The 13430-nt window shown below is 42.9% G+C and overlaps 1 protein-coding gene across 1 annotated transcript in view; it reads right to left on the bottom strand.

Annotated features, from left to right (window-relative positions):
• Positions 1–9867: 9867 nt before the first annotated feature.
• Positions 9868–13430, bottom strand: part of LOC137781277 (nuclear factor of activated T-cells, cytoplasmic 1-like) — a 56948-nt gene continuing 53385 nt past the window's right edge. Inside the window, exon 10 of the mRNA XM_068569948.1 lies at positions 9868–10741. Coding sequence (XP_068426049.1) covers positions 10686–10741 — 56 coding nt within the window. The 3' untranslated portion in view covers positions 9868–10685. The remainder of the gene's footprint in view (positions 10742–13430) is intronic.

Below are 13430 nucleotides of genomic sequence, written 5' to 3'. Positions count from 1 at the left end.
TTCAAGCCTTAAGTAGTGCAACGTCGTAATGTGCAGGAATAAACCAAACTAAATGACTCCAATGATTTGTTGGATCACTTTTGCTTAATTGGTCATGGAAAAAATCTGGCGGTTAAATCCATGAATCTTAGATGTCCTTTTGGATTATACAAAACCTTGAACTCAATGTGGTTGAAAACCGGAGCTTGTTCATTCCTTTTTTGGATCCCTTTGCGTTGATATTAAGTTTTCAGAAGTATAGATTAATTGCAGCATCTCGGTTCAGGGGGAGGAGGAGGAGGAGGAGGAGGAGGAGGAGGAGGAGGAATGCACGTCTCTGGATAGTTAGCCGGGGTCACCAGAGTCATGTCTGCATCATATCCTCCTCACACTAAATCAGATGTGTTTTAGCCATGTAAGTGTGTGTGTGAGTGTGTGTGTGTTTTATCCTTCCTCCACTCCACAGGGATGAATAGGAATGAGGAGCACAAGACCAGTCAGAGTCTGATTCAGATCCCAGTGGTTCCTCATCGAACATCTGGGGTCATCATCTCCTGTGTCTCATCCTTCACCTACTCTCCTTATCTCCTCTTCTTCTTCTTTTCTATGACTTATGGTGTGCCGAGTTCCAAAGCTGCATACCTGTTTATAAAGAATTCTCACAAAAGCTTAAATTTGGGGAGTGAATACATATGTTTAAAGAAAAAAGGAAAGGGTCCCTTTAAGAATAACGCCATGATACGAATGCACTGAGCTCCAGACAGGTGACAGTCCAATATGAATGTGGGTGGCAGGATGACACAAGTAACATAATGAGAGGAAGCCCTCCTTTATCTTTCTGCCTGCCTCTCTCTTTCTCTCCTTCAGTCTAACTATTCTGATATCTCCTTTTCCCCCAAGCTTCTTGTCTTCCTCCATTCACCCATATGGCAGACTTTGTGACCTTAATTTCAATTTAAAACACATGAGGGGAAATCCTAGCCCTCGCCGCTCTTTAATAGGCCGTCATGGGATTGGAGTATGCGGAGAATGATTGAATTTTGTGAGAAGGCCAGGAACGATCACGTCTCGCCTTCCGTTATGCAATCGACCATTCCCCTCTCACAACGCGACGTCTGGTAAGACCTAGAGGAGGCGCGAGGCGAGGGGGGCGACGGACTGGAAACCTCAACGTCTAGACCAAATGACAGAAAAAATGTTTTTTCTTCGTAATGACTCAAGACAATATAAAGCAGAAACTCAGCTATCATACATAAAAATAGCCCAATGAGATGTGAGCCACCACATCAAAGGCGGAGATGTTGACTTGGGCCAAGTTTAATGGTTGTAAATGAGTCTTTTTACACTGTAATGCATGACATCCTATATTTCCTCACAGATGGAAACATATGGATTCCATACAAAGCCCGTCATGACGTTGTATTCATACGATTGTGTCATGTCTGTTTTCTCCCATGACTCGCTCCACCTGCTCGACCCACTTTGACAATGCCGAGATAAAAACTCCAAGACACACACACACACACACACACACACACACGCATTGCCACTTTGTGCAAACTTTTTCACACCCACTGTGTTGGATTACACCACCGCGATATATATCCTTTAAATGAAGCAAGAGAGACTACCTTTCCCGTTAAGTCCATTATATTCAAATGGGCCGGGCCTTTTTCTTTTTTTCGTCTTCACAACAAGACATAAAGTAATCAAAAGTTAAAAGCAAACACTCAAGGAGGCACTTAGCAAAAAAGAAAAGCTTTTATGATAAAACATTCATATATAGTGCAGGAGACAGGTAATCTTTGAGGATGATAGGGTTGTCTTGTGGTCAGTTTCAGTATAGTATGGCTTGGGGAGCCTTGTAGATGAATGCTCCTAATAACATCCCCGCCCACCCATCACCCAGCGGAGCATCCAGGCAGAAGAACTAATACCTGAGTGTATTTCTTCAGTGGTGTGAAGTAGGCCTTAAAGAGCTGTTGGAGGCTGCAGTAAAGTAGGGTTCATTACCTTGACAGACTGATGACAGCCAAGACTGGCTGAGATGCGCAGATATAGGCTACATAAATATCAAAGTAAAGGCTAAATTATCTGCAATCAGTGCTCAGTGTATATGCACACACAGCATGACGTTATACATAAAACAGAACACCTTAGCTGCAGCGAGAAAAAAAAAAGAAAAAAGGAAATACATCAATGTTTTCTGGCGCTCTAAAATGTAAGATCACTTTCTGGAAGTCCTTTGAAAGTCGTTTGTCTGAGGCATCCAAATCAATATGTGATACACATGCCGCGGGTGAAAGATAACATATCTGTATTTGAAAAAGTTTAGTGGGAAGGCGTTTCAAAAGAATAATTCAACATTTTGTGAAATGCTTGCTTGGTTTGCTTTCTTGCCGACGGCGGGAGGATTGATACAACGCGGTACATGTGAAGCTGGAGTCAGCATCCAGCTTTGCATGAAGGCTGTAAACAGGGGTAGACGGCGAGTGTGACTCTACTCAAAGGTAGAACATTAAATCCATTCAAAAACCAAAGAGTAAAATCAAGTAAAGGTTTTACGGCTGGTTGTGCACAGCAGTATTTTGTGGTTGGATGCAGTGATTTCCAACGACTTTTACTGCTTGATATACCTAAACATAATGGGCCAGGCTAACTCTTTTCTACATTTCCCGTCTTCATGTCAAGCTAGGCTCACGTTTCCTGCTGTAAGCTTCATACTTATCCAAAGGCAGTAAAAAGCTTGTTTGGCTGAGAGCAGTGATTTCATAGGGTCTTGTCGTCACTGAGAGACTCAAGGAAGTTACATGCCTCGCCATTAAAAAAAGCTTGGCACCCATCTTGTTTTGAGACTTAAGTTTTTATACAGATTAAACACGTGCTAATTAGTTCGTTTTAGAGGTGCTTGTGGATTTTGTTACCGTTGGACAGAGCCAGACCGGCTGTTTCCCCCTTTTTACAGTCTTTACACTAGACTTTGCTCACTGGCGGCTTTAATATTTTGATATTTACCTTATAGAAGCTAGAGTGGTAGTGATCTTCTTCTAACTCTTGGCTGGACTGCAATGAAAATGTAAACTATTGCTTTTACATTTTGAGTTAAAACACCTTCCCAAAATCCAGCCTATGGCGTCAGTGACTAAATCAACATAGACCACATGGAATTTGGTGTCAGACATTACGTATTATAATCCCTACTCCTTTTTGTTCAAATCATAACCAAAGAGATAAATAACTAAAGCAGCAAACTCTCACTCCTTCATGTCGGGAAGTCAGTTCGCATGGGTTGCATGTGGGGTCAGCTTGAGGTCATTCTGGGCATCCATTAGTGGCCTTATTTAGAGTCTGATTCCTTTAAGAGGAGTGATTGGCCAGCAAAGACAAAGAATCATTACCTTTGCCCGCCCCCTCCCTGCCAGCAGTCAATAATGAGGGATCATTAAAATGAATAGATGGACATTCCCCTTTTCTCCGGATCCTTATTGCAAAATCAGTGTCAGGGGAAATGAAGATTGAGCTCGGAGAAGGCGTCTAAAAGCCTCACAGTGATTGTCGTGAACTCATCTGCAGTGCCAGGCTCCTTTATCTACTGTAAGAGTCTGCACCTGCCTGAACTCTTGACTAGCAAGGGCTTTTACTGTAGCCCATTAAGAGCATCCCTAATGTGCGCTACAACGTACTTCAACATAAACATTCTGCATGTGCCGAAACATTTACAGCAAACAGTGGAAGAATGATTGCTTTGGATGCCTTGGAGTGGGGTTATTCTCAACGACGAAATAGAGCTCTCAGGATGAAAGGGGATGTTGAAAACATTGACTTTGATAAGGGGAGAATGGAGAACATGTAAACGGACTCTCAAAAGGTGCTATGTGTAATGTCTAGACATACATTTCAAAGAAATAGGGGGCAGCACTTCACCACTACGACTCATAATAACTTAATTTACAGCCGCCAGTGGCTCCAGGAGACTTATCCCAACCCCAACACAAATACAGCTACTGTGGCACAAACCCCAAGCTCCGGGAGTGACAGCAGTCTGGTGGAGTGCTGGGTTTTCTCTGTGGCTGAATTTGACCTAACTGCTAACTGGAGGTCTGTCTGTCTCCCGGAGCCGCCGCCCCCTCTCCTCCCGGCAAAGCAGCTTCCCGGTGACGGGGAGGACTAAACAAAATTGTTTTTTTCTGGTTCAATCCAATTAAAACACTATCAAAACATACACAAGCCATGGATATATTATTGACAAAAGGGCGGTGGCTAGCGAGTTAGCACGCTCTCGTCAGCAGATATCTTGCAACAACAAACATGGGCATCTTTGATAATGCTCTACACACTGCAACCTCTTCACATTTAGTTGATAACGTTACTTCACTTTTTCACCAAAAATTCTGTCTGCGTCTCACACATTGCGCCTTCTCACTTTTCACATCCGTGTGCTTTTAAACATCTGTCCCGCTAAATTTGTGTAAATCCTTGCACAACATTTCACGCATCACAAAAGAGAGAGCGATTCAAGCTGAATGATTGCAGATGGAGAATAAAAGACGGCACAGGATTTTCCAGGCCCCATCTGGTTGTCTTTCAGAGCGTCTCTTAAAGTGTCTTTTAAAAAGGTGATTTGTCTATGGGTCCGCAACGATGTGACCATGTCTGCGGGTCATCTGCTGGTCCTGTCACATGTAAAACAGGCCCATGAAATGGGTCGGTGTACACCTGTGGAGCCCCCCCAAAACCCCGCCCTAAACAGATTTGAAAAACACATGTAAACACATGCGGAAATCCACACACATGTGGTCCTCATCTTCTTTCTTTATCATCCATAAGGTAATTGATAAGACGGTCTGCTTATAGTCATCTGACACAGCTCTGAAAGAAAAAAGAAAATCACCAAAACTGGCTTAAGGGAATAAAAAGAGTCTAATGTAGGACTGGCTTATGGGACAAAACTATCAAAGGTCCCTAAGTATGGTCAAGCAATCATCTCTTTAAGCATCTTTTAAAGCCACCCCCATGGTTCTCTCAACATGCCCTTCATAACAGAGGTATACTGAGGATTTACTGCTTTCAGATGGCCGACGAGAGACAAGGGCAGCAGCTTCAGCGCTGTGGCTATGCACTCACTTTATAAAAGCCCGAATCAAGGGCTCTTTGGGAATACAATGGGGGAGGAAGCAGGGCCGTAAAGACGCTATAAATCTATACAATGAAACTTCTAAGTCATGCCCTCTTGCCAGGTGCTGTGAGCTCGTGGACCCTGGGGAGAAAATGGCACGCGCTGCAATCATCATGATCAGGGAATGTTTTTTGCATGTTTGTGTTGTTGTGATGCTGCAGCCATTTGCAGTCAGATCGCCCCTCAGTCATGTCATTGTCACGCTGAAAAACCAAATGCTGCCATAGAACTAAACAGTGATTATCAGTATTAGAATGAACACAATAACTTCGGCCCTCAAACTCTTACTGCAACACAATTACCCAAGCTCTTGTTTATTCAGCACCTTGGAAGTGAATACACATGCTTATTCACTCTCTTGCCAAAAGTTTGATGAGAAGGTTGATGCAACTTTCCGATGGCGTCCATTCAATTTGAAGCTACTGGAGACAGTTAGCCGGGCTGAGCGTAATAGAAACAAGAGGGAACAGCTACCTCCGAACAATGTGGTCTCATCCCCACTTGTCATATTTTGCAACTTTGGTGAAAGCTGTAAGCAGCCTTTTGCCTTGTATCTTGACACTGGAGGTTCCCACATGGTAAGCGGTGTGAAACGGTCCCGGGTAACGTTGTAACAGGATAGTTAGCGGTGTGAAACGGTCACGGTTAACGTTGTAACTCGATGGTTAGCGGTGTAAAACGGTTCCGGTTAACGTTGTAACACGATAGTTAGCGGTGTGAAACAGTTCCGGTTAACGTTGTAACTCGATGGTTAGCGGTGTGAAACGGTTCCGGTCAACGTTGTAACACGATGGTTAGCGGTGTGAAACGGTTCCGGTCAACGTTGTAACACGATGGTTAGCGGTGTGAAACGGTCACGGTTAACATTGTAACACGTTGGTTAGCGGTGTGAAACGGTCACGGTTAACATTGTAACACGATGGTTAGCGGTGTGAAACGGTCACGGTTAACATTGTAACATGTTGGTTAGCGGTGTGGAACGGTCACGGTTAACGTTGTAACACGATGGTTAGCGGTGTGAAACGGTCACGGTTAACATTGTAACACGATGGTTAGCGGTGTGAAACGGTCACGGTTAACATTGTAACATGATGGTTAGCGGTGTGAAACGGTTACGGTTAACGTTGTAACACGATGGTTAGCGGTGTGAAACGGTCACGGTTAACATTTTAACACGTTGGTTAGCGGTGTGAAACGGTCACGGTTAACATTGTAACATGATGGTTAGCGGTGTGAAACAGTTCCGGTTAACGTTGTAACACAATGGTTAGCGGTGTGAAACGGTCACGGTTAACATTGTAACACGCTGGTTAGCGGTGTGAAACGGTCACGGTTAACATTGTAACATTATGGTTAGCGGTGTGAAACAGTTCCGGTTAACGTTGTAACACGATGGTTAGCGGTGTGAAACGGTCACGGTTAACATTGTAACACGTTGGCTAGCGGTGTGAAACGGTCACGGGTAACGTTGTAACACGCGGTTTGGCCTAAAATAAGCACGTTTGTAGAGTGACGTAAACTACGAACATAACATCATGTGACTCAAGAGACATATTTGGCCATGACATAACGTTTCACGCGGGATATGAGCACAAGTCCTGCATTTTCATGACGCCTCCACCCACCTGACCTCAGAGGACTTCTCATTTTTTTGTGCTGAGTGTCTATTACTGACGCGGATGAGTTTACATTGAAGTCTGTTGAAAGGCCAGTGCGTCTCATACGGCGCAAAAGGGTGCCTTGTGCATCAGTATTGAGACGCCAAGGACCTTTGACCAAGCAATATTTGACAGGTGAGACCGACCTGGTCCAAAACTAACTAAATCTGCGAATCAGCACCTCTGCAGCTCACTATTAAACACACTGTATCTCATTATATCATGCACTGAAATTCAAATTTTGTCGTCCCTTTTGTATCATTAGTAGTTTTTTTAATTTTCTATTAAAAGGAAGTCTTTTGCCTCAACCGGCTGGAGGACAAGAGAGAAACAAATTTGAGTTGTAGTTTACATGTTATGGGCAGACGGCGTGTTGTTAGTGATATTGAAGAGTAAGGAGCACAGCAGCATCTAACCGGACCCAAGTGATCTTTGCAGGTATGTTTATATGCTGTTTAATGGACTGCAGCAGAGGAGTTAATTAGCTATCTCGCCTACAAACTGAGGTTGGCACTGTGTTTTTGCCAGGTGAATGTTTGACAAGTGATTTAAGGAGCAGATGTGTAAGTTGAAGTAAAAAGAAAAAGAGTCATTTAATGCAATGGACTTTCACAGTCTAGCACATGCATTAATCAATGTTTTACTTTCACAACTGAAATATTGTGAAGTAAACATAATGCAATTATGTAAAAATGCTCATAAGGCATTTGTTCGTATCGATGCGAGCAGGTTATGCACTTTTGATCATCAAAAATAAGATGCAGGTCTGTCAACAAGATGTCAATAGATTTGGAAGCCCCATGTGTTTTTTGTATTATGGATATTCCCCTGCTTCAGTTAGTCTCTTTCTGCTTGACTGCTGCCTTGGTTGAAACCATGGCCCGGAGTCATCGCTCCAGTGTGTCAAAGGGTATGGCGCCGTCAGAGGAAGACCAAGGTAAGAAGGACAGGGTGCCAGGAAAAAGGGGCGTGACTGCATCTGTAAATAGTTGTGCTATTTTGGGCCTACCACGGCAGTACAGGGGAGCACCGCCTAGGCCTGCCTTCTGTCACTATGGGGATGGGCGCTCCATAACTTTGCTGGATGGAAAAAGTCTAGAGGACTGGCAGCTGGTACACAGGAGCTCCCATGGCACTGTGCTGTTTCACTCATAACGACCCACCGCTAACAATACTCACCGGAAAAGACGCAGGCCTCTGCTTGTACTTGGCAGATCAGCAGCTTGTTGCATTTCATCCTGCTAAAGTACAGTGGTAGGTTTGTTTGTATTTCACTTTAAAACAAAAGTGGAAGGCCAAATGCCATCTGTTGATGGATTTAAGTGCCCTCTTTGCTGGAAATACCATAGGAAACATTGTAAGACGTGACAAAACCTGCAAATAAAGTACCTGCAACTTTTTAGATGCAATTGTAACTGTAATAAAGTAAAATAGATAAATACATTTCAATATTAATTACAAAACTGTGAGACACTCTATTTTTGTGCAACAAATGTGCAATATAAAATAAAGAGAAAGTTTTTTCCCTACTCTTGTCAATGTCAAAATGTCTCTACTTCAGGCTTTATTAGGGATATAGGTACAGGCTGGAACTGTCAGAGGTTTACTAAGGTCAAGCCATATAACAAAAAAAAAAATCACACAGCTAAGTTAAAGTGAAGGCCTTAAAACTAAAGCACAGCCATATGGGCCATACGTGTAAGAGAGAGAGAAAGCTTTTAAAGTACTGAATCCATTACCAACTGATTCACTAGTTTTTTAAACAAAATGTATTATCTCAGATACATAGAACTAACTACGTTCTTTTGCAAATAATGTACTCCAAACATTAAAATATATTTGATGAAAAACATTTACTTTTAGCAAAAACAATTCCAAAAGTATCATGAAAAGGCCTTAATTATTAATGCGCTTGCTCATACGTAAACACAACACCAAAGTGAGAACTTAGGTTATGTATGGTCACTATTATGCCATTTATTAATTCAATGTCAAGAACACATTAAATGCACTTAAAACACATTTCATTTTTCATAAATATTTCATATTAAAGAGAAATATGTTTCACCTTGTGCCTACTGAGAAAAGCATTATAGAGTTGCAACTATCTTGTAGCCAAGAAAGAGTAAGGCACAAAATAGAAACCTTATTCATACAGTTTAGTCATGCTATTATACTATATGTCCGGAAATGTATTAGGAAGCTATATTCTAAGCTACTGTCAGCTAAATGATCCCCAACGTTAGTACACTGTGCATGCTCCAAAAGACAGATAACATGGAAAAGACTGCAGCTGTGGGAAAGAAGAGTTGACGAAGAAACGTTTGTGACACGACAGTGGAAATCAATCTACAATATTTGGTCTGAAAGCAAGAAAACCTGCTCTGTGTCTACGGTAAAGTGCATAATGTTTTTGTCTTTTTTTGTACGGGGAACCGCTCTACGCTAAAGTCTCCGACAGAAAAAGGAAACTTGGACAATAATTTCACCAAAGATAAAATCCTTTGGTTAAAGCACATCGATTATTGCCAGCTGTAAGTAACAGTCCTGCCAACTCCTCAGTGGAATCGACCGAATGACGAGTAAAACTGAGCCTGCCGCACGCTTAGATTATCCCTGTGCCTATTTACATGCAAACCTGCGGTGCAAGAAGTAACAGACAAATATCTATGTGGTCCCGGAGTATTCTCAACTAAATTCAGCAGGTAAGCATACCGTTGTTCAACTATCTTATAGCTGGGGGAGAAGAAAACTCTGATACCTGCCTTCATAAGCCCGTGCAACCAGGGACTGCTGTCATAGGATATGTACTATATATTTCTCTGATTGTCTGTGCATCATTATGTCATGGTCTGGGTGGGAGGGCTGGAAGACCGGGGGCGGGCGGTTTGAAGAAAGAAAAAAGGAAAGAAAAAGGCACTAAGGTGAAAAGCATAATGCAGGGTAGTAGAAATGGTATATCAAGTCATATCAAGGGGAAGACAAATTGAACAAAAAAATGAAAGCTAAATAGCAAACTGCATCATCGTATAAGCATAAGGCATACATAAGTACATTTTCAAATAAATGTTTATACAAAAGGATATCATACAATAACATTCAGTATAAATGAACCATGAGATAATAATGAGGAAGCGAGAAAAAAAAAATACATTTCTAATCTATTCACAGATTCCCTACATATTTTCCAGCCTTTTATTCAGTTTCCCTGTAAACAAATCATTGAAATGATACAAAAAAGTCATATAAAAACTTCCACTCTGGGTGACAAGGAACCATTTGCATTTGTGTCACGGCCGCTGTTGTCTGCTGTCAATATCGCTGCTGTAAGGCACCAGTTCGGTTGTTGCGGACGGACGGCACAAAACGAATGAACCAAAGTGATGAAGCACGACACGTGTTGTCCCATTAGCTTGTCCATGCATTAACATACAGATCACACTGGAAATGAAGATTGTCCTTTGTCAACGATAGAAGTGTTTCAGTCTCTTTGAGCTGTTTGGTCCGCTAAACAACATCGGCTGTGAATTAAGGCAAGTGTAGTCGTATACGTTGCCCCTGATTTCACTTCCCTTTTGTTTGTTTTGTGTAAATATAACATTCATCCGTTTGTTCAAATAGAGTTTGCCAGGGATTGTCATTGTGAATCTGCAGCGAGCTTGAGCTGATGGGGACGATGGTCAGGTGGGAGATCCGGGTCCAAAAGGTATTCTTCATCATCTGGCTCTCAAGTTGTTGTCTTTTGGTCCTCTATATGTTGACGCTGCTGCTTTGCATGTATGTATGTGTGTGTGTCTGTCTGTGTGAGTGTGTGTGTGTGTGTGTGTGTGTGTGTGTGTGTGTGTGTGAGTGCAGAAGACTTCTGAAGACGTCTATGCGTGAGTGTGCACGGAAATGCTGGAGAGGTCGTTCCGGATGATCTCGTTAACTGTGGAAAGAAAAAAGAAATTGGGAGTCATTATTAACTTGTCACGTTAAATGGCGAGTCAGATCATTCCAACACGATTGCATTTGGTGACGAGACGGGGGCCTAGAAGGTACGGAGGTATGGCTTCTGACGAGAAGGTCGGCGGCTTCTGGCCGGTTATCTTAAAGGTGTACGTTCGTTAGGCAACGTCCTCTCCCGGATTATTGATCTGTTTCTGACGTATCACAAATGTGTTTCGATTGCAATCTGTAGGTTTCTATGTGGGTATGGACGGGTCAAACAAACACAGGACTTTCACACAGGAGACAGGCGTTTGTGTCCCGTGTGAAACCAGAAGAGGAGATTGACTACGTTACCTACTGAGACTGTGATCCGGGAGAAAATAAGTCGTTGAGAAAACAGTTTAGTTTCATGGAAGGTCATTTTGCAGGAGACAGGGTTGTCAGTCGGATTTCCAACCAGACAAAGTGTGCAACTGCCCCGCCCCACAGAAGTCCCGGTCACAAGAGACATTTGACTCATGGTTTATTTGTGTTCGATGTCCGATGCCATGAAATCCCATCAACTGTGGCAAATCTTTTTCTTCACAGAGAACACTCGACCGAAGACAATGTCACTCGACTAGCGCTTGCGGCCTGTAATAAACAACGTCACATGAGGCCACTTGGCGGACACGTCGACAAGTTAAAAAAACTACCGGATATCAGTCGCTGCAATACAAACATATCACTGTGGTTACCAGCCTTTTTGCACTCCTATCTGCACCGTACACACATCTCTGTTTCGAAGCCATCGTCTTGTCTTTCCTGCACTAGTTCCTGTGCCCGCGCCTTTCCCACAGTCGGGCAGACACGGATCTGTCCCCTGGCTTTATCTGCTCTGTGTTCTTTGGCATAACAGAGGGAAGTGGCTGTGAAGATGGCGAGGACCCTGAAGCCCTGTGGCTCGGCGCAAACAAGAAGCTCCTCAGTCATAAAGCTCGCCGAGATAAAGTGGGCCGATGCAGACAGAGGGAGAGAAAGAGAGAGAGAGAGAGAGAGTGTCTGGTGAAACCACCACCGGCGGTGAGGAGCCAAGACAGGAAGTCCACCCACTCTGAGGCCCCACAGGCCTGCAGTTTGTTATCACTTTGGCGATTGGCGACGCTTCAGCGCCGATCAGGACGAAAACAAGACGGAGTCCTTTCAATACTCCATGGCGTGGACCGCCATCGGTACAATGCTGTATTGAACGGCTCTGGCAACAATGTTGCTGAGCTAAATGGACTTCTGGGAAATTAAGTGCAGACACCACACGGCAATATGGACTCGTATTACCAAGGATGGCGACAGAAATGCGTATAATAAATAATTTGTCACAGATTGCAATTTTCTTTTAAAGAAGTAGGCCACACGTCTATGATAGCATGCCCTGCTATGAGAATAGTAGCATGCCCTCTCCTCCCACCCCACACACACACAAACAAACAGATTGCTTGGGACTCACCTCCCTAAACAGGAGGAACTCCCATTGGAAAAATCCCACCTGTGCCAACACTGCTGGGTGTTTTCAACTCTCATTCCGCTTCAGGCCAAACATGCATTTACATGCTGCGGTTATTTTTAGCTCTGCCATCGCAGGGCATGAAGGAGGTGCAAGCGGGCGCATGTAAAAATTAGACGGTCCAAATGTAATGTCGCTGCTCTTCTCCGTTAGCCGAGGTGAGAAAACAGCTCCAGGTAATTTTGAAGAAGGGAAAACCCAACAGCTCTGTTTCAAAAAGCCACAAATGTACCCTTTATTTTTTTTCTCAGAGGGAAAGCAGTGGCTTCCTTTCTTTTTTTTAGTTCTTAAAAAAATAGTGACGTCTCCTCCGCCCACATTTAACCTGCGGTGTCATTTGGCGGCGCGTTATGAACTAATATTTTCCATCAGCGTGCTCAATGATGTTCCATTCTGAAGAAGCGAGTAATAAAGAGAGACGAAAGGTAAACTGGCCTTCATGTTCTCTGTCAGAAATGTGAGAATCTCAGAAACAGGATGTGGCCGACTGTTATACCACAAGACAACACCAAGCTGCTATTTATAGCCCTTCAAAAGGGTAGCTCGCACCGACTTCTGGGAAACCAAGAAATTAAAAAGAACAGGCAACCTGAATGTGCACATAAACACAAACAACCTGGTAATTCCTTTGAATATCTGTGCACACGCTATATTAAAACCTGTTTGGTTGTTTTTGGCGACAGCTATCCAAATGCATTTTGCACTTTTATTTAGAGAAATTTGTATTTTTTTTTAATTAAATAGATTTATATCAAATTTTTGATTATATTTTGTCAAATAAAGAAATAAAATAAATATCCCAATGCCGAGAAAAGATCAGGAGTCACAGTTCTGCCAATGAATATTTTCCTGTTTTTCCCTTTCAAGTCAAACTTTTGACTCTCACCTTCCATGAAGTGACTAGATAACCACAAATATGCAGCATGAGAGAAGGCAGGAAGACGTGCTGAGGAACATTTTGTGCAGAGTGGAAATTGGCTCAAAAAATTAAAGATCTTCTCCCTAAACTAAGCCGCGTAAAGCTAGTTGCAGTGTTAAAAAGCACGACAGATAATAACTTTCCTCCTCGTCTGGTTCCTATGTGCTATCGTAACAAAGAACGCTATGTGATGTTACCCAATAATATGTTAGCTGTCAGATACGTACA

Source organism: Clinocottus analis, unplaced genomic scaffold (assembly GCF_023055335.1).
Source record: "Clinocottus analis isolate CAN_PGR_092001 unplaced genomic scaffold, fCliAna1.0.p SCAF_9, whole genome shotgun sequence".
Taxonomy (NCBI): Eukaryota; Metazoa; Chordata; class Actinopteri; order Perciformes; family Cottidae; genus Clinocottus; species Clinocottus analis.
This window is presented reverse-complemented; position numbering and strand designations above follow the sequence as displayed.